The sequence below is a fragment of the Mesitornis unicolor genome, unplaced genomic scaffold (assembly GCF_000695765.1).
Source record: "Mesitornis unicolor isolate BGI_N332 unplaced genomic scaffold, ASM69576v1 scaffold2318, whole genome shotgun sequence".
In the NCBI taxonomy this organism is placed as follows: Eukaryota; Metazoa; Chordata; class Aves; order Mesitornithiformes; family Mesitornithidae; genus Mesitornis; species Mesitornis unicolor.
In genome coordinates, this window is record NW_010204072.1 from 198,786 (window position 1) to 220,291 (window position 21,506).

Consider the following 21,506-nt stretch of genomic DNA (forward strand, 5'->3'; position numbering starts at 1 on the left):
TCTACTTGTAAAACAGAATTGCCATAGATACACTTATTATTTATCAGTATGCTGAAGATGCTCAATGTTGGTTTTTCTTCTTTTAAATGTTAGTTAACAGGCACTGGGTTGCTACGTTCTTTACTTTGGTTTTTGTCATGTGTATTATAAATAGCTCCTTAAATAAGATTTTTCTGTCATAAGTAACATTTCCTTTCCTTTTGGAATTTGTTCGGGTATGTATTGGGCTTTCTCTGTATTTCAGTAGGATTTTTTTTCTTTAGAGCATATAAGCTCAGTGTACCTCCATTATTGAGCAGCATTGCTAGTCATTGAATCATTGCATTACAGAAATAATTTTCTGTTGACATTTTAAGAAAGTTGCTCTTGAAATGTTGCTTGCGCCTTTTTATTGCAGCATCAGTGTTTTTTATGAAAAAAAAAATACGCTTCTCTGCAGTTGCTTTCTGTCTCTCCTCCTCTCTGAGCCTTCCTCAAGCTTCCTTTCCTCACCAAGACCAGACCGCCTTTGCCTTTCTCTCAGCTGATTCAGGAAAGAAATAAAAAAAGACCAAACAAAAAAACCCAAACCTCATTAACACAGCTCCCTTTGCAGGCAGCACAGTGTCAAGTCAACCTCACGGCATGCGTTTTTTCCTTTCATAGGTGACCCAACCTATTATTTGCTGGAAAGCAAGCTTCAGATTTTGTTGTCATTTTTATGTTTAGATTCAGTTTTTGTATGGTTTTTCATGTTTTCATCATTTTTTCTTTTCTTTTCTCTCTTTATTTGATCAGTGTATCTGATTGTACCCATGTCTCCAAGATCGCCTCACTCTCCAAGATCACCAAGATCTCCTTACTCACCACAGTCCTCTCACCTGTATAACTTTACTGTACCTGAAATATTCATATAGCTCTCTCTTGTTATGTTTGTGTTCTCTTATCCCTTTGTGAACTTCCTTTTTTGGTTTTTAATCCTGCTTTGTATTTAGATCTACTGTTCTTTAGTATCCTCATTAGGATCCATTTCTGTTCCTCATTCTTTAACTATTCCATTATTGTGACTCTGTGGTTAAATTAGGGTTATATATTAGTAGCACTGTACTGCTAGTATTGCATAGTTGTATATGAAAGTATATTAAAAATGTGGACCTGTTTTAGACCTAATGCCTACTGACAAAAACGTGGCTGTTATGTTAGCTGACGGTATGATCTGCTTCTGTCTTGAAATCTATTTATTAAACTTCCAAATCTGAAAAAATGAAACTGGGAAAGAAAAGATTTGCACAATATGGCTGCAACAGATTGTATTGGATATAAAGGCACAACCACCCTTGTCCACATTTGATTTATTGCATGCTCATAAGACAATCTGCTATAGCTTGAAAATGTTGAAACGGCTGCAAAAACAATGGCTGATGTCTTTACAGACTATTTACAAAATAGTCAAAAGTACCAGCTTCACTGTATTATTCACTGGCAGTACTCGTTTTTTGTTCTATCTCTTTAGGGCAAAGTAAAGAAATCTATCAGAACTGCATTTGTTCTTATACACCTGCACCTCCTCTTAGGTTTCATACTTTATGTAACTCATGAATCATTTGACATTTGCTTATTTGTTGCTCCATGCTTCATCCCAGTCAGTCCAAATGTGCTGTCTTCCTTAGGTTATCCCACCATTCAAGTGGAACTGGAAACTCCCACTGGGTTGCGCTTCGTGCCGCCCACCCCTTTCCATCAGGACGATTTCTTTAGCGACACCTCTAGCCTAGAGTCACCCCTTAGAACTCCCAGTAGACTGAGTGACGTGTTAGTGACCTCCCAGGGACACGTAGATGGTACGGCAGCAGCACCACCAGTGGTGACTGAAGAAGACACTTCACTGGACGACAGCAAACTCGATTTCTCAGTGCCTAGAGAAGGAACAGCTAAAGATAATTCCATAGGCGAGAGCCAGTTGGAGGAAGTGGACCTTAAGGATTTTCCACGGTATCTTGGTAGTTATGGCGGGATATCAAAAGATGCTAAACAAAGGCAAAGTGAAGAGACTAGTAAAAGAGGAGTAAGAACTGAACAGCCTGAGAGAGAAAAGTCTGGTACTGATGAGGAGATGACAGAAGAAAAGCTTAAATCTCTGTTTGAGGACATTCATCTGGAAGAAGGAGCTGAGTCTGAGGAGATGACGGAAGAAAGAGTATGGTCAATTCTTAAAAGTGTTCAACAAGCAGAACGCGAAATGTCTTCAATTACAGGTTGGCAGACTGAGTCGTCAAGTGTCACCGAGCCACTGACGTCGGGACGCAGAATAGGTGGTAGCCTGCTAGATCGCTTGGATGATAGGTGAGCATCTCAGTGTGTGTGTGTGTGTGTGTGTGTAAGCAAGCCTTCCCATGCTGCTTTTATGTCCAGCAGCAGTGCTGAGGCTGCTGTTCTACTTTTCTATGAGAATATGTATATATGCACTCATATATATATATATATATATATATGTATTTAAAAGAAAAAGATAATGGTTGACTCGATTCAGCCTGAGACATATTTGTCTTTAAAAAATATGTGTTTATAAGGTTTCATTCTTAATACAGGTATTTCAGAATTTGTTTATATTAAGTTTAGTGGATAATATTACTTTTTGTGTTCTTTATGTATTTCAATTTTTAATTAATCTAAGTGATGTATAGATGTAACTGGAATTGAGAGCTATAAAACATACATTATTTGAAACCAGGATACTACGTTAGTCTTATCTCCTGCGTACCTTTTCAGCAGTCATCCTTTTCATTACATATCTTTGCCTTCCCTCAGGTAGTCGTTACTTTTTCCATAAGCCAATTTTTAAATTGTCACTGTTTTTATAACACTTATTTCAAGGGGGTTAAGTCCTGCTGATTGACTAGACTTTTAAAGAGTTCAGTTACAAGGCAGAAGAAGGTACGAATGGTGACACCAAATCTCTCTAGTCTCATATGTTGCCTCCCAGCAGTGACTGCAGAGCATGCTCAGGGAAGGAGGAGAGTGGACATACAGGCTCTTCTCCCCCAGTACTTTCCCAGGCTCCACTTGCTTTCAGCATAATGACCTGCTGAGATGGATGCTTTCTCCTTATTTCTTGTCAATGCATTTCTCTTGCATGAGCTTTTCCAGCCTCCTCTTGGACCTGCTTAAGCGTTCAACATTCACAATGTGTGTTGGCATGTTCAGCCTTACTGGTAGCCTCTGGGTGAAGAGCTCCTGCCTCCCTACGTTTTGAATGTGGCTCCCATGATTACTACTTGAAGGAGCCAGGTCTGCATGAGCTGTAAATCAGCAGAGAGTGATTATCTGCAACGATCATTTGTCTGTCAGCGGTTTACATCCTTGGTAGCTTTGGCTCAGGCTCCAGGTAGCATTAGGTACTCTCTTACTGAATCCAGTGGGAATTCAGCCATTGATTTCAGCAAACTGATCGTCTTTCAGGACTGTAAATCACTTGTTCTGCTACTGTTGTGATTTCTGATCTGTTAAGCAAACATTGTTATTCTGCATTTTATATTGTGTTAAATTTGTAAAACAAATTGTTTCTTAAGGCAGCCCTTTTACCTCTAGACTGTAACATACCCATTTCTAACTAGATTAATTCAATTTGCTGTCTTATAAGAGTTTTGCCAGCAAATAGCTATAGTATTTTCATGTGTACAGTCTTAGTGCTTATCTGAAAGCAAGCAAAAATAAGAAGAGAAGAAAACCATGCGTCAGAAGTGCAGGTTAAACCTGTCCACAGGTGATATAAGGCAAAATGTTGGTCAGCTTTCTATCTTGTAGTAACCTTTCTTGCCTTCAGCTTTGTGTGTTATTGAAACTCTGCGCTGTCTAAGGATTTATTTTCAGATGCCAATATTTTTAAAAAGGCATAGCAGTACAGATGCTGTAATCTGAGGGAAAAAATAACATTAATTATTTGGTCATTACTAGTAATTGCACAGTAACAGATACTTTCATCACCTCCTTGGTTAAAGAATTAGTGCCTCAGGGATTTATCTTGTGATTATACATGGAAAATGGTAGGTTCTGTGTATTTTTCTTCCCCCAAGGGGAAGTGGATTAACATAAAACGTTTGGCCTTGTTTCCTGTGTTCACCATGTTCTTACTGCTTCTGAAAAGATACCATGATGCAGAAGACACTGTTAAATACACTGATGTTTGCAAGCTGAGTTTAAATTTTTACCTTTCTCTGTCTGAAACGCATATGCTAAGAATGAAGGCTCGGTGCTTTGCCCTTCTGTGTGTGGTTTAAACACTGAATGGCTGTCTATTCTTTTTTTCTTGTAGCTCGGAGCAATGTAGAGATTCTGTTACCTCATATGTCAAAGGAGAATCAGGGAAGCCGGAAACAAATGGAAGCCTATCCGAATCCACAGCAGACACAAAAACTAAGTCCTACATCCAGGAATCTTTAAATGATGTGGGAAAACAGAGTGACAAAGAAGCCCTGAAAACGAAGTCCCAAATTTCAGTTGGTACTGATGAGCAAACGTTATCATCAACAGCATATCAGAAATCTTTGGAAGACACTAGCAAGCCAACAACAGAAGGCCACAAAACATCTGTGCCTGTCAGTGTGAAGAAGATGAGCTGGAGTACTGAGGATGGCAAGCCAAGAACAAGCATCCAAGAGGAGGAGGGAGCAGTGATGTCTGAACAGAAGGTACGGTATGTCCTGTAATTATTAACTGTGTGAGGAGTCCCTGTTGCTTGACATATTGCTTGACATAATTTTTTGTAAGGCTTGTGATGTTGTTTGTGACAGGGTGGGTTTTTTTAATCCTTCTTTATGTCTTTTCTATTTACAGCTAAATTCAGAAAAATGGAAGTTAGTGGAAATTTAGATTCTGTGGTGTGAATAGAATGAGGTAGAGTTAGGGCAGGTAGAGGAGCCAAGCAGGGCTGCATAATCCTCCGCCTGAGCGGCCCCGAGCCCTGGAAGAGGTTGGAGCAGCTTCTGGGACCACCGTCCCGCATTGCTGGGGAACAGGCCCCTTTCCTGTCCTGACAGACCACCTGTGCAAACAGTGCCAAACAGCTCAGCTGCCCTCCATCTGTTTCCACTTAAGGCAATGCTACTGGTTTCCCCTCTTTTTGTGATGTTGAATGAGAAAAGAGATACAGGGACTCTTCAGTCCGTGTCTTACTCCTTGTCCCTAACAATCCCTGCTTTTTTTTTTTTACTCTGTTAATTTGCAGGAAAATAAATTTTGAGTTATATTTAACCTCCTCCTTATGTTCTTTGTTTCATGGCCTCATTCATCCCAAATCTAAAGTGCATCCAGCCAAGAGGAATCAAAAGATTTCCAAATGTGTAAAGCATTTTTCCAGGTGGTGGTTCTTTCTTCCTAAAATACTGCTGAGGCGCTCCCCTTCATTTCTACCTTGCCCAGCTTGCACATCCTTAACTGCAGAACCTCAGTTTTAAATTGTTTAATGATGATGGAGATTTCAATAGCTCTTTCAGTTGCTTGTATTTATTTCCCAGAAGCTTAAAAGTAAAGTTGATTCCAAGAATGGCTTCTAGCCCTGTAGCTGCATGCACCTCACACCCCAGCAGCAAAAGGATTGCCACAGGGCCAGCAGGGAACCAGGCTGGAAAAAGGGAATTACAGTTTCTTCTACATTACTCTCTCTGCTGGGATTGTCTTTTCCTGGGTGTGACACAGGAGGAGGTGATAACTTCTGGAAGTGAGGTATTTCAGTAGAATTGCTTCTATATGATAGAGCTTTTTATTTTTATTGTAGCACCATAAAAGTGTTGGCTGTGGTATGCTGCAATAAATCATTCAGGTTTAAATTAGTTAATTTTAAACTATTCTTTTGATTATACGACCTAGAGTTCTTTTGTTAGATGGCAGCGTAACCAGTCTGAGCAGTTACGCAGCATATGATTGTTATTACCTTGTTATTAGTTCGTGACACAGTTGAAGCAGTGAAGTTCTTTCCTAATGTTCACTAGTTACTGAAATACTTAAAAAGTATAAGAGCCTTCTGCAAAGGCAGTCACAGGCAGATGGCAGAGTTCCTTTAGTGATGGTAGGCTTTGGGGCAGGCCTCAGGCTGATACTCTGCTCAGTTTAAACACAGGGAAAAACACAGATGCACACAGTAACGTTCTGGAGTTGTGCAGCAGTGCTGTGCTTCTCCCTCTGGATTCCCGTCAGTAAGATCTGTTGTCATCCACTTCTGTGTTCTCTTTACGTTTGGATGTCCCATCTGGATTGGGAAGAATAAGCATGTGCTTTTCTTATGTGTGCTTTTTGCACTGCTTTTGCTTTATTGGTAAAGGATGATAATCTTATCTTCTAAATAACAACTCTTTTTATAGACATAATCTTTGAATAAACTGGTATCAGAAAATAATGTGATTTCTAAACATGAGTCTCTCACAAATCCTGAATGGGTAGCAAACTAGTGTTTGTTAGAGTGTCGATGAGAACTGCTTCTAATATCTTGTCAGTATTTCTTCAAGAATATCTTCCAATTTAATCTAATTTGAAGTCAGTTGTTTAATTACTAACACAGTCCAGGTCGTGGTGAGACACTTCATGTGCTGTCATGAAAGCAGAAAGAAAATTTCAACTGCAGTCTTTCTCCAAGGTTTCTTCAGAAGTGCTCCATAAAGAGAAAAGTGTGGAAGAAACAGATTTATTTCTGTGGAAAGAAAGGGCGAACAAAATAAAATTACTTCCCAAACTGGAAGGAAAGAGGGGATAAAATAAAATGACTTTCCAAAGTAAGAGATTTTTTTGTATGGCCCATTGGGAAAGAGCTAGGAAGCAAGTCATCCACCTGCAGGGTGAGGGCTGCATCAGTCTTTTGGCACACAGTTTGCCATAAGAGATAAACTCAGATGATTGATATTGGGCTGCTGCCTGGTGACGTGGATGAAACAAATTGTTGGCCTCATCCCAAGTCCACATAAATGCCCAAAAGCTTACAAACGCAGTGCAGTGACAGTGTAAGCCATATAATTCTCTGTGAATGCTCAAGCATCAGATTCCAGTTATCTTTTCAAGTGAGAAGAGCGCAGCACAGTTGCTGGGTGATGCCCACTGCATGGTCAAGGTGACCCTCAGTGTCAGAATTCCATCACAAATAAACCACTTGAAGCTCTTTATTCATAATAACTCTTCTTCCAAAACATTTGTGTCCTCTGGGAATCCTCTGCTGCTTTTTACTTCTTCAGGATAGGGTTGGATTATAATTTTTTTGTATATATATTTGGCTACTGTCAGAGGACAGCAGGAGGCTTTACACACAGATGAATACTATCATCCTGCCCTAAAAGCTTTTTGTTTTATAGTCCTTTTTAACCTCCACCCCCCTGTGCCTACTATTATTTTGCACGTCATTTCTGAGAAATGCTTCTTGTTTGGGATGTCTTGGGCCAGATTCAAATAGAGAAACAGAAATGCATTTAGCAATCTCCGCTATTCATGGCTTTAAAATCAGTTCTGGGCTGTCATTGAGTAATTGTAGAGAAAATTTTCAAATTAATCTATTTAGAAAAAAGTTGGTTCAGCCACCCTTCGTGTGAGAAGGGCCTCTGCACTGTGTCTGTCACACACGTAGGAGTGAAGTCCTCTGCAATGCATGTGCACACAGAGCTGCTCAGTGCCAAAGACAAAGAGCTCCTTGGGTTTCAGAGGGGAAAACATCGGTGCTGTCAGAGGGTGACAGGATGGAGTAGGTGCCTGCATGCGGCTGTGGTGCCTCCCAGCACCAAGATGAGACCAGCATTGGGCTGTTCCCTCTTGCCCTCACCTGAGGTCTACCAGTTCCCTTTTGAGAAAAATGCAGAATTGTACTTCACGCTGCAGTTTTGCTACTTAAATAAATACTGAGCAGGAAAGCCATTTACATCGAGAAGTTCTTCAAAATGCTTATTTATAATCTTCTTTGTGGGCGTGCTCCACTGAATCTTTCTGTGTGACTGTCTTCTTTCTTTACAAGGGAATTCACTTCCTATACCTTATGAATCCAGACACTTTGCTTGAAACATTAAGTTTTTGAGGAGAAAAAAGCAAAAAGTTTTGACAAGTTGGGGTTTTTTGTACACAAAATTTTGAACAGCTGTGTAAGATTGAGAAACTCTGCAGGTCAGTTGCATTCCAAATACCATTTTTTAAGACTTAAGAGCTGCTGAGATATTCCATACCTGGCATACTTATCAAGCTACAGCATGCCAAGGAGCAAAAAGGCCTCCTCCCACCATACACTTTAAAAGCAAAGCTGCGAGTCACTATGTACATAATAGAAACGCGAAAAACACTGTCCATGATAACCTGTGTTTTCTTCTCCTAGTCCTGATCAGCATGTTCTGTCTTGCAAATGTGCTGTCCAAATGTACTAAAATTGCATTTATTAGGAATGTAGTGACAGCGACAGTGAGATTGAGAGTGATTCAAGCTCAGGTGAGGAGCAGAGAATTACAACAAGAGTTTATCGCCGGCGGTTGATTCTGAAGGTATTTTGTGATTTGCATTCCTGAGGCGACATTGGCATGGACATGGGTTTGGACTGCTGTGTCAGGATGCCAGTTTTGGCATACTGGAGTGCCTCTGGTAGTGTGCTTTCCATTGCCAGTATGTATTTATAACCCAGTAGTAGGTGGCCGATCCTTGTTTAACCCAGAAGTTTCCGATTGTCTTCTGCTGGAAAATAACTGTGCTGCATGACATGTTGTGTTCTTCACTGCCACTGTTTTGCATGGCATCTTAAAGACTGCAGCTAGATGCAGTGTGTTGGTCTGATGTAGAGCAAAATGGATTGCAGACTGATATGGGTGACAATTTTTTTTGTGGTTTTTTTTCCCAATTTTCTTAAAAAAAAAATCTAAATTACAGTTTTAAAAACTGCAGGAAAGTACATGAATGGGATATAGGAGCGTGTGAGCTGTGTACTCTGGTTGAAACTGGTGGTCCTAAGTGCTTAATGTGCTCTGGAAAACCACCTCAAAACAGCAGGTGATCCCAATTTAAAACCTACCAAAGTTAGTAAGAATCTTTGCATTGCCTTCAGTAGGCTTTATTTAGTGTATTTATTTACAGATGGCCTTTATTTGCAGCACAATATACTTTGTATACTGATAACGATGGTATAGTCATACAAATAATTGCATTTGCACTCATTTTTTAATGTATGGTCATATAGTATGGCATTATTTACCTGCAGCATATAGCATAAGAAAATAATTCTGCATTGGAAACCATTATGTTAATCTCTCAGTAACTTACAGGATTTATTAAATTCTTATTAGAAAATCATGCTACTACAGCACTAGCCGAGTTTGCCTGAGATGTAATTGTTGCTTTAGGAGTGATTCGTGACACAGTGGTTGCAGACATGTATATTGTTACCATTTACATGCTTGTAGAGAAGAATATGCATACAGGCACTGCACCTTTTATGTAATGTGAATGGCAGATAAGCTGCTCTGCACAGCTCCTGGTCTATCCAAGGTGCAGATGCTTTCCAAGAGGCAGGATGGCATTTCTGATTGTCTTCACCCTGAATTTCTTCGGCATACTGGTTGTGCTTCCATTTGGGATAAGGCATGAATTGCAAAAATGAGCTCAGTAGAAGTGAATATTTTGCCCAATACCTCGTCTTTACAGGCAGAACATGCTGCCTTCCCTGAAAGGCCCTGGGTTATAAGGGTGTATAACCCTGCATCAGTAATTCCCTCTGCAGACAAGACATGACTGGTCAGAAATAGGAATGTGGTTTCTGTTCTCAAATGGGGCAGGCAACCTGTGGGCAATTACAGACCCTTGAATGCCACAAGAGTGTTTCTGGTAAGACATAAAGTATCCATGTGCTGAAAGTTTTAAAGGCTGCACAGTTGGCCTGTGGTTGAGGTCCTCCACCCAATTTATGTTTGAACTATTTTAGCGTCCACTTGTTTGGAGTCAGGAAATGTCAGAGTAGAAAAGGGAAAGTATGTAAAAGGCAGCCTTTACTTGCTTTCCTAGTGCATCCACTGTGTTTACAGAAAGGCATAGAAAATTGCTTTTAAATGTAGTGGTGAAATTTGGGGCTGAACTTTTAACAGAGCAGTCCATATAGTGGTGTAATCCATGGCTAGCGCAGATGCAGTCAGGAGGGTGTGCCCGGTAGTGGAGGCGGCTGAACCCACTCTTTTGGGAACGTGTCTGATCTGAACTGGGTTGGAGCTGTACCTGTCTCTTCATTAGAAAATGCATGTGATACTCCTGTCATTTTCTGATGATTTATAGCTTCTTTTTATCCCCCACTCTGCATCTCAAGACAAGCTTAGAACGAGAAAAATTTTCAAAGTAGCAATCATCAGGCCTTTTAGAGAAAGAGGTTGACAGTAGAAACAACCATTTCAATAGCTATGTTTTGATCATATAAAGTTCATTAAACGGTGGCAGTAGGTACATTTTGATCACATAAAATTCCTGAAATGGTGGTATGGGATGAAAGAATCTAACTTTAACATTGGTAGTGATCTGGACTTTAATTCCTGGGAAGCAGAGGTTCAGTGTGGGTGAGCTGCAACCACTGTGAGAGCATGCACAAGCCAAGCAACAGCTCCTTGTTCAGGGAAGAGGTCTCAGGATGTAGTGCTCAGGGGCACGGAGCAACACTCTCAGCCTGCAGAGTAAAAATAACTCCCGTGTTTCTGCCGCAGGGCTCCGAGCAGTGGCTGGGAGCAGCAGGCTTTTGCCTGCCCATGTCCGAGTGCACGACAAGTGGGTGCTGTGTCCCACAGCCCCACTGCCCCTCTCTGAGGTTTGCACTGGCAGGGCTGACATCACTTGCACGGAGCAGTAGCAAGAGGAGAATTGGGCTCTCCTTCTATTCCTGTGTTTTCTGACACTCCTGACTAGACAAATAGTTGTTAATGGGCAATGCAGAGTAGGAAGCAGGGGCATTTTCTGTCTGGCTCTCCTGTCCTCAAGGCAGCAAGGCTGCCACACACTGACAATGAAATGCCTCCTGCTTTTCTGCAGTCATGCCTGGACTAGGGAACTACTTATCCTATGCAGTCTTTATGGTTGCTCAGGAGTCAGCCCTAGAAATCTTTGTTGTGATTGCATTCTCTGGAATAAATAAAATGGTTTGAGCATCTGGAAAACCTGGGCCACAGGATTTATAAATGGGTAGCAGTGCTGTGCCATGGACCAGCTCTGCCAGCTTGTACCACCAGCAGCAGCAGGGAAGGGACAACGGTGCACTTGGAGGCTGCACAGGGGAGCTGCGCTGTTTTACCATAGTGTATATTCATTACTGCCTGTTTGTTGCATTAAAAGCAACAGAGGTACTCATGTAGCCTGCAGGGGTGAAGTTTGGTAACACCAAAACCTTGAGGATAAATTGAGTCCTTTGGAAAGAAGTCTTTGCTATGTGCCTCCACGGCTACTGTCAGGGCTGAATTGCTTCATTACCTTTGTTCTTCTTTTCCAACTTGTTTTTTCTTTAAGTGCTGTTCTGTGTTACCGCTAACACTGTTATTTCTGTTTAACTGCTACCTTAGTTCTCTATCCTGGGCAAATATGGAGAAGGGCTTTTCTCTCCCCCGGAGGTATTTTCCCAGCAGTCCGAGACCTGAGTCCTGTCAACTGTTCAGCACTCTCGAGCACATTCCCATGGGATTTAGCACTTCAGAGGGCTGAGCCCATAAAACCAGACAAGCAAGGACTGATGCCCATTTCCACATGTAATAGGATTGTATTCTAACCTCAAGGTAGTGCAGATGTTTTCAGTTTTGCTTCCTTTCCCCTCTTGTGTTCACATGATGGATTGATGGGACAGAGCATTGCAAAAGAAATAGGGTTTTATGGTAGCGCAGGAATGCGAGCAATTTAGGGAAAAATAAGAGTCCTGCCACAATGTGTACATTCAGAGCCTGATCCAAAGCTCCTTTTATTCAGTCATGACAGAAATCAGTGTCTAATTTTTCATGCTTTTTCAGGGGTTGTTAAATCTTTCATGGGTACAAATTTTTGGCAAAAACTGTTTAGTAACATTCTTGCCAAAAGGTTTATGGTAGAAATTTGTAATGGAAAATAAAGTAGACTTCTAAGCGGGGGTTGTTCAAATCTGATGTCACTTTGTATCTTGCACTTTTGTTGTTTCTTGCCAATTTTTATTAAAGATTTATTTGTCTCTTTTCATGCATTTTGCCCACGAAACCGCTCATTACCGATTGTGGCAGCTTTGGTTCGGCCTGCACTGGAGGAGTGGCACAGGAGCCTGAGCAGCATACAGTCAAAACTAGAGCCAGCAGCTTTCATGATCTTATTATTCAGAGGAAACTTATTTATGGAAAGTGAAAATGTGGCCATCCTGTAGGTGAGAAGAGCTTGTGCCCCACGTGAGGCACATGGGAGGCATTTCCATTTGTGTATTCAGCTGGGCGCAGCCTCTCAGCTGCAGTCCCTCCCAAGCTGGGAGAGCTGCAAAATTGCTCTGCTCCGTCAGTGCCCTTACCCCTTCTTGCCCCAGGAGGGACTAGCAGGGTCAGAGCTGCCAGCCCCTGGAAGATTACACAGAGGTGAACTACAACACAGGCTATAAGTGCTGTTATAAGATCTGCTCATCGTGCTCTTCATCATGCAACAATCAACAGACCTGTGACCCAGCTCCCAGTACTGTACTACACTCTGCCCCATGTGCAGCACTGTTTCCTTTTGGGTCTCCTTGGCTTGCCTGTTGGTTTGTTAGGGATGTCATCCCTCCACCCCCCATGGCTTTAGCAATAAATCTGCAAACAAGCAAGTACAGACACAGCACAGGCGCAGGCAGTCATGGCATCTGATTAACAAGGTCTCCCTGAGTAGGCAGAACTCGCTAGTGAAAATGTCCTTAATGAAAGATGTTTGTTTCTGCTGCCACTGCCACAGAGGCTTGAAGACCCCAAGGACACTGAGGCGCAGCTGCTGTTTATGCATTACAAGAATGTGATCTTTAGACTGAAAGGATTATGCCTTGCTGGTGGCTTAGGCCAGTAAGGGAAGAGGTCTGAGCGTTCTGTACAGCTCCTGTTCCCATTGCAGCATTGCCCCTGGTCTTTGGCGAAATTAAATATTTAGGATCTTTCCATCTTGCTTATTTCCGTCTGCTTTTAAATTCCTTTTTATCCGTCTGGGTAAGAGACATCCAGCTGCACCTTTTTTCTCCACTCTTAAAACAACACTAGATATATAGGAAGAATAAAAGGGACTATTATCCCTCTAGTAGCAAAACAAACATGAAAGAAAAACAGAACTCTGACAAATCTGCAGTGAACTTTGGCACAATACCGCAGCACTGACTGTATAACTCCATTTATCTGGAGGTCCCTGGGAACACCCATAATCTGCAAATAACCTTTAAGAAAATCACTGAAGCTGGCAGAAGACTTCGAGGAAGCTGCTCTTTGCTTCTCCTGCCCTGGAGAGCAGCAGAGAGAGGATACCAGCTGGTTTTGGCAGGACTACACTGCAACAAACAGGGTGACATTAAAGCACTCTGCTTTGCAAAGCTTCCTGGCATGTTCTGGGGCTGAGGCTTGCAGGCTGCAGCCTTTGTATGGTTTAGTCCCAGGGATATAACCGAGCTTCCAGTAATCACAGTATTAGTTTTTCTCCCTGCCTTTCTAAAGCTCTTGGTATTGTGACAGTGATTTCAACTGGTCAAGGGTAAAGTGAAGCCCACATAAGTATGATGCAGCAGAAAGAGTTTTGTTCTTTAGCTGTGATGCAGATGCGCCAGCTTCATGTTTTAAAACAGCTTTTGTTGACAGGGTCATCTAATGTGCCATTCTAACCCAAAGCTGGTTTGAGATCTGACAAGTAAAACTGCCAGTGGGTAAGGGTTTTTTTTTCCCTAGCAAACATCCATCTTTATAACTGCATAGGATTAGGAATGTCAGTAAATCAGATCTACCCCCTGCCAATTGTGAGCTCTCCTGCAATTTGTTTAACTACCCACCAGCAAGAGAATTGTGAAAGCTGGAATTCGTGTGTGCTGACTGCTGAGTATTTAGAGCATTTATCTTAAAAGTGTGCTTAAAGGAGCATGTAGCTAATTAAAAACCAAGATTCACCATACGTTTAAAACTGCATTTTCTTCCAAGGGCTTTCTTTCGGTGCATCAATACATTTTTCATTTTAAAGTTGAACACAGTGATTCTCATTAACCTATATTAAGGAATAACCTTGCTCACAGCGACAGTAAGGAGTCAGAGGGCCAGTACACACATGCAGTATTGGTGTGTCAGGTAGTCTGGTGACCTTGCTACTGGCCATGTTGTTTTATTTCTGGTTTTTATGCTTTTTATTATAGTGGCTTTGAAGAATCCTATTCAAGAGACGGTACCTCTCCATCTGTCTGTGCTCCATGGGGTGGGAGGGACATCTGGGCCAAGGCTCCCCCCTGTCCCTTAGGGCACTGCATGGGACCCCACTGGGGATTCTCTGAGCCCACAGGTGGGAGGCCAGGAAAGAAACTGTGCAGCTAGTTCTCCATCTGCTATGCTTCTGATTAAAGTATTAAGTCTCCAAAATCAGTATTCCCTCCCCCTCTCCTCCCACCTTCATTGTGGCTAGGAAAACCCACAAGTTTCAGTTCCTATGCAGACATTGCTCCCCTCCCACAGCAGCAGTCCCCAGGCTGTTCTTGCTTCTGCTATCTCGCTCATGAGAAAGGAAGGAGCAGGCTGCATTGTTGGGGCCCTGCACACCGAGGGGGCCAGCCTCTTACTTCCCTCCTCCTGCTCACAGCCTGACGTGGGTGCTTAGGCTGTCATGTAATTTCTCCTTCTCGTGAACCCTCAGCAGAGTCCTTCTGGGGAATGAATTGTATGGGCCCAGCCTGGGCTCCATCTGAAGGCTTCAGCAGCTGCTTGTTCTGCTGTGCTTCTTGTAGGGATGCCACCGTTCCCAGGCCTGAGGGCCTCAGCTAGGTTCCTTCAGCTCCAGGTGTATCACAGATGCAGGACCTCACCCTTACATCCCTACACAGTGGTGTCTATCTGGCTGTAGAGCCTGCCCTTCTCTCAAGTGCTGCTTCCTGAAGCATCCAAATTCAACAAGTTCATTTTATATCTAGCCTGTAAAAGCATGGGGAAGGAGACATGTAAAATGTCAAAAACTATTTCATTACTTAACAAGTTATGATTTTGATAGAACTTTCAATATGAAATAAGCAAAACTTCTGCACTTAATAATGGCAAATGTTGACCTGCGGCTTCTGCCTGCTGCAGTCCCTCTAATGCCAGCAGAATGGAAAAGCTTGGCTGTAGAAAAGACTGCAAATGGCTTGTAAACAAAAGGAAAAGTTCATTTGGTTTAGAGCTTAGAAATAGCATAGTATTATAATGTACATATTGAAAAAAGTTGTGTTTGTAGAGAAAAGAATTCAAAAAAATAAACATGGCTTCACCATATTTGTTCATTATAGAGCAGTGCCAGGACCTGATGTAGAAAACTATGTAGAGGACGGTAAATAGGAATTGTATTTGCCCTGTGTTGCTTAGTACATGGAAGCACTATGAAAGCTTGATGTTGAGCTCTAATAATGTAATTTCAAATGTTATTTTGTTGTTCATATTAATATGACATGCTTTATATGGTGTTTCTTTCTGGTTCCTCCCTCTAGTTGCCATTTTTTCTGTAGTGGGTTGAGGGCAGAAGAAAAGTTTTAAGGATTTTTTTGTTTATTTGTTTAAAGTATTATTCATCTCCATGTGGAAATTTTTCTTATGTAGGCCAGCTACATTATGATTATATTTTGTTTATTTATGTGAAAAAACCCAAACCAGAGACGATGGATATTTTTGAAGCAGTGCTTGCTTCAGCACCCAGGTTTGGAAACATGACATCATGAGGTAAAATTGTCAAAGTCCTTCTGGAACATAAGTTCATGACTGCCAGGTAGCTTTAGACTTTAAAGAAATGACATTTATTTATGATTTGAACAGTAATTCTTGTAGTGGTATCAGGTCACTAGCATAGCCGTTAGGAAACTGCTTTTGCATTTATTTATGCTGGTCCTATAAATTGCTGGTGCTGCAAGAAGCGATGGCTGGAGTGCTGCTGATCTCAGTAAGTCATGCACCAGGCTGCCGGGGCTCCTTGGCAGGCGTTACTGTGCCAGGAGAAGTGCCACGTAAGACATCTTTCCCCGTTTTGTAAATGCTGAGAAGTCTTGTCTTTTCTGCATGTGTTTAAGATCTTGTGCTTAGCAAACTATAGGCAGAGCTGGTTTTTTAAATCCTGAATTTCCCCTACCTTTTTTTTTTGGGGGGGGGGGGGGTGTTAGACCATGTTTCTGTGTGTCCTGGGCACTGAGAAGCTGTGAAAAGCTAATAGATGTCTGATAAGAGATTATATCGTCATGAATTTGTGCCTCCATCTCATAGGACTCAGGCTGACCGCAAGATGATTTGTTGCCCAGAGAGCTTCATGTCATGAATTAGTTAATAAGAGCAATAAGCTAGAAGCTCACTACAGGCTTTAAGGACACATTCTGTAGAATAAAAGCACAGGTATTGGCATGTTAAATGAGCAAGGCTTTCATACTATTTGTGTGACATAAATCAAACTGTTACATAAAGTTGAAGCTAGCATGTGCTTGTTGCTTGGATTGGTGTGGAAATATGTGTGGGTTTGGCAGAATATAGGCTCTATTGCTAATCTTATAACACGTTCTTTAGGGTCAGGAAGCAAAAAACATTCCTGGTGAATCTGTAACAGAGGAACAGTTTACCGACGAAGAAGGCAACGTCATCACGAGAAAAGTAATCATGAATTACATCACTGCTCTGAGTCTTTGCATTCAAGTAACTTCTTTTAACATACTTTCTCCCTGTAGAATCTAGGAAAAAAAATCGATACTTTTCATGTATTGCTTCCCACAGATCACCCGGAAGGTAGTAAGACGCGTTGTTATCCCCCATGAGAGGAAAGTTGGTGAAATGGTAATGGAAACGGGGACTACCAGGAAATAACAGTAGACACAGAGGGTTGTGGTGACTGCTAGAAAGTGCTGCTAAAGGGCTGGAGGTTTGCATTTAACAAGAAGCCTTGGCAAAGTGCGGTGCTTGTGGTTATTGACAAGTTGTGTGTTTGGGTGAGGGGGCAGGGGTCTCTTTGTGCTGTGTGTGCTGAGGGGGCTGTGTCAAGGGGACCAGGCTGAATTCTGTCAGCACAGAAGCGTTAAGGTCTGTTTCTGTATAACAGATGGTGGGCTTAAACCATAGGTTTGGGGCCTGTTTTGGGCCATTGAGACGAGCTGTGCCTGTGGGTTTGGTTAAGCCCTTACAGAATTTGTGCCTTACACCTGTAGGTGTAGTGTGTTGCTTTTTCACCAAAGGTATAAGCTGCAGTCTGGTTCCCAGCAGCCTCTCACTGACCTGCATAATACCGCTGTGCTAGTGACTGAGGGTTTGCAGGATTCAGGGGAATGCGAACATACTTGAGCAATGGTATCCTGTACAAGCAAGAACCAAGACAGGATTTTGTCCCTGGCAGTTAAAATTGGAAACCTTTCTGCAGAGCTGGACTGTGCCTAGCTTCAACACCACTAAAAGAAGGGAGGGCAGGGGGAAGGGCAGGCCTGTTGTGCCCCAGCCCCTCTTGAAGGAGGCTCTGGGAGTATGGGCAGGCACGGGCAGGCTGTGCCTCGAGCTGTCCTCTGTCCCGAGGAGGCCTCGGTGGAACAGACAGCACCTCTGGAGACAAATGGCTTCAGGGGAGCTGATGCCTTGTTGCCCAGCAAATGGCCCTGGGAGATCTCTGCTCCAGTAAAGTTGTCATTGGGGCTAATGGAATTTTTGTCTGAGTGAAAACAGGTTCAGAAACAAATACTCTTTATCTGCTGGTATTTGAAATCAAAAAAAAAGGGAAGTGGGCATCACAGAAATAGGAGAGTTGAACCAAACTTATTTCCATCGCCTCTTTCATAGTTCTTTATCAGGGAAAAAAATAAATCCTACCCAGCAAAGGGGAAACGTTTTCAGTTTGTTGCACCAGATTAGTTTAGTCAGAAACTACAAATAGTTACAAATACATCAATGCAGATCACCTGAGGGGTAAATTCTGCCGATAACCACACACAAACAGATGCCTTTCTCTGATGTGAATGAGGCTTGTGATTACTGGAGTATTTATTTTTAGATTATTATTGAGCTACTTTTAATGAGCAAAGATGAGCTTTATTTTGGGGTTTGCTATTTTAAAGACACTGAAACCTGCACTGCTTGTCACTGTCATTGGTTTTACTTCTGCGCTGCTTTGGTGGTGGTTTTTGCTGGCTTTCTTCTTCCTCCCTTTATCCCATTACTAACCCACTCACTTTAAAGCACAGATGTTTTGAAACATCATAACAGCAGCCATGGCCTATGCTGTTGGAAATGTCCGCCAGTCCTGGCTGAGCCGGGAGGCCAGTTGTGAAAGGTGATTTTCCTTAACAGTGGCACTGAATCCAGCTGCAGTTGATGGCAGGGGCTCTCCTGAGGGCTGCCAGTCGGGCACTGCAGCCCAGGAGTCCTGCTGAAATTGTAGACCTATGTTTTTTTACTTGAAGATGATATTTCAGGCCTGTGCTTTTGCAGCTCTGCAGAGTGGATAAGTAGATTGTGTGTATTTTCGAAACGAAGCATTAATGTGACTTAATTGCTTTTTGCTTATCCTGTTACAGAAAAATGTGGAGCCTGTTTTGGAAGTAGGTTTATAATTGCGAGCACTCTCTGCAGACCATGTTAATGTTTGTACTTTTCCTTTAAAACAGGGAGAAGCTTATAAGGTTAAGACAAAGAAAGAAGTCAGACACGTGGAGAAGAAAAGTTACTCATGAAAGCTGAAAGCCGACCACTGAACGGTCAGTGTGATCCATTTTCTACCATTGCTAAAGCCTTTTGCGAGCACAGCGCTGCGCAGCACGGGGGCTAGCACCTGAGCTGCGTAATGGCTTGCCTTCTGCTGCCTTGACATTGCTTTCAAGCTGCAAAGCTGAATGGATGGCCCTTGATCTTGTAAGCAGAAAATGAGTTCATGTATAGAAAGTGAACTTTACTTCTTGGAATGTAAAACAAAGCAATACTGAGGCATGCATGAGATTTTGGGGAGTTTTACAAAGTGCAGTGTCTGTAATCCACAGCACTTTCTACTCGTAGAAGTCGATTTAAGCACAAATAGTGAAGGAGCTGCACACATGTAAATCTACTGGGAGTGAGAGGCTTCTTCCACTGTTGGGCATGTGATCTGAGGGAGTTACACAAGTCAAAGTCCTTGTAAGAGCCAGTGTAGTGTCTTAGTATTTGTCAACAAATAATCTTTACCAACTGTTTCTTGTGAATTTTGTTGATCCAGTCTTAACAATTTAACAAAACAGCAGCTGATAGTATAAAAGCTTCCCAAAGTAAAACCAGAAGTACAGACTAAGACACCCGTGCAGTGGCTCCATAGCAGTGTGCTGGAGCACCCATGAAGCCAGAGGCTGCTTTGTCTCAATCACGCAGCTATAATCACACAGCAAATGTGCCTGTAAATATGGGAGCAGCCAGTCTGTGTCAATCAATAGTGGTCAGTCAGTCATGGCTTCAAGGGTGTATGTTTACCACGTTCCTGTCTTTTTTCTATTCAGAACTTTTCTTAGCTTTGGTGGGTTTCAGGGATTGGGCAGAGGAAGAGTTTATGAAGTGCAAGTCTATGTGTTATCCTTTTCCTATACATCTAGTATAGGATTGGTTGTAGGATCTATGAACAGGATAAACAAGAGCTGGAAAACATACAGGATAGTGATGTGGAGGTAAAGGAGAGGAGCAGAGTCTCAGAAGAGAGAGTCACAGTCCCTTCCAGCTGCTGTAGTGTAAGGTTTCCCCTAAAGCCACCTGGCTGTACAGGCTTTCTGTGCATGTGAGTAGTGCCATTTGAGACCAGCAGCACTCGGTGTGTGGGATCTAGCTGGGGGATTTACAGGATCAAGCCCTAAGGAGCGAGCACTGTGAGGCGACTTGCCTGCTTTCAGCATCTGGTAAGCATCTACTTGGGTCCACCTAGCACGACCACTGAGTTGCTGCTTTTATTGAGAGTCCTCCCACATGCGCTAATAGAATAATACTGCTTCACGTGGCTTGCTGCTCAACATACTCATAAAACATTTAATGTTTTTAAAAGGGAGGTGATTCTATTGGCACGTCTTTGACCTTCATGGAGGATATGGGAGGAAAGCAAGCCAAAGGGGTGGCACTGCTTGTATGAAACTGTGTCCCAAGTTGGCTCCTGTGCTTCTCCACTGTCAATCTGCAGGGGGAAACCAGTTGAAATTTGTGAATCTGAAGGCACTGAAGGCAAGATGGGGCATTGAACCCTGTAAGCAGTGCAGATAAAGAGCCTGCCAGCATACAAGCGTGATGCAACACACAATGGGGATAAGGGAGAAGCATTTCATTTTAAAATAAAATGGCATTAATAAGGCAGACCTTGCCTAACATATGAAACATTCTGACCTTCAGAAAGCCAGAGTCTGAGTTCTTCAGAACTGGATTTGCACCCATGACTGCTGATGCATTTCTCCTGTGATCTCCAGTAGGCAACCCTTCTGTGCTAAAGCCCATGAGGAACTAAGAGAGAGTCTTCCTTAGATAACAAGTGTTTGCTCAGGGGTAACTTTGTCCCATAAGATGAATCTCTGTGATCCAAATTTTGATATGGTAAGCATGACCAAATGTGCATTAAGTAATTGTGAGCCCAGTCAAGAATCTATTGAAAATATATTATTTAAATGCAGAAGCATATGTATGTGCACAGACAGGGAATTCTGATAGAAAACCAGATTGGTTTTTTAAGTCAGATAATAAAAAAACATCTTGTTTGGAAGACAAAATTTTTGCTTTTTCTTTGAATGTTTGAAAAAATCACAACGTTAGCTAAATTTTGCTGTAAAAAATGTCTTTGTCACAATTGCAAATAAACCCATTGTGAAATACAGGTTGAAAGAAAAAGCCAAGTACTTTTGCATGCAACCCTGCAGGACGGCACTGTGTGAGCCGGCATGACTGCTGCAGTGTGCATAGGCAGCTCTTAACAGCGGGATAGATTTATGACAGCCATAGATGTGGGCAAGGACAGATTGCTTTAGCACAGAAGGAGAGCGCGGGCACTCCTGGGGAATGCGCGTGGACCTGTGACCTGGTTAGTAAACAAGCATGTCCATGCCAGCCTGGATCCTGCAGGCGCTGCACGAGCCGTGCTCCCAAGTAGTCTTCCCTGCGCTCAGGTGCCGGGGACCACAGGTCCTCCAGGTCCCGTTCACTGGTCTGTTTTTCTGCTTCCTGCCTCATCGCTGCAAGGCATCGCTGTTGTACAGCAGATGTAGCAAACCTGCATGGCTGCATGACTGGTTTTGGATGGGCGAGAGAGCAGGAGCTGGACCTTCTGTGTCCTCAGTGCCACTTGGGCGAGCCCGGTGGGAGGTGGATGGGGTGGCTTTTCTTCCTCATTTTGTCCTTCGCCAAGCCTCATAAAGGCTGGGCTCTGCATTC

General features: G+C 42.6%; 1 protein-coding gene across 1 annotated transcript in view; it reads left to right on the plus strand.

Moving 5' to 3' along the window:
• Positions 1–21,506, plus strand: part of ANK3 (ankyrin 3, node of Ranvier (ankyrin G)) — a gene marked incomplete at its 5' end in the record, with an annotated part of 150,173 nt that overhangs the window by 126,806 nt on the left and 1,861 nt on the right. Inside the window, 6 exons of the mRNA XM_010190949.1 lie at positions 1,650–2,322; positions 4,292–4,667; positions 8,379–8,477; positions 16,677–16,760; positions 16,881–16,940; positions 18,752–18,841. Of these exons, the coding sequence (XP_010189251.1) occupies positions 1,650–2,322; positions 4,292–4,667; positions 8,379–8,477; positions 16,677–16,760; positions 16,881–16,940; positions 18,752–18,817 (1,358 nt within the window). The remainder of the gene's footprint in view (positions 1–1,649; positions 2,323–4,291; positions 4,668–8,378; positions 8,478–16,676; positions 16,761–16,880; positions 16,941–18,751; positions 18,842–21,506) is intronic.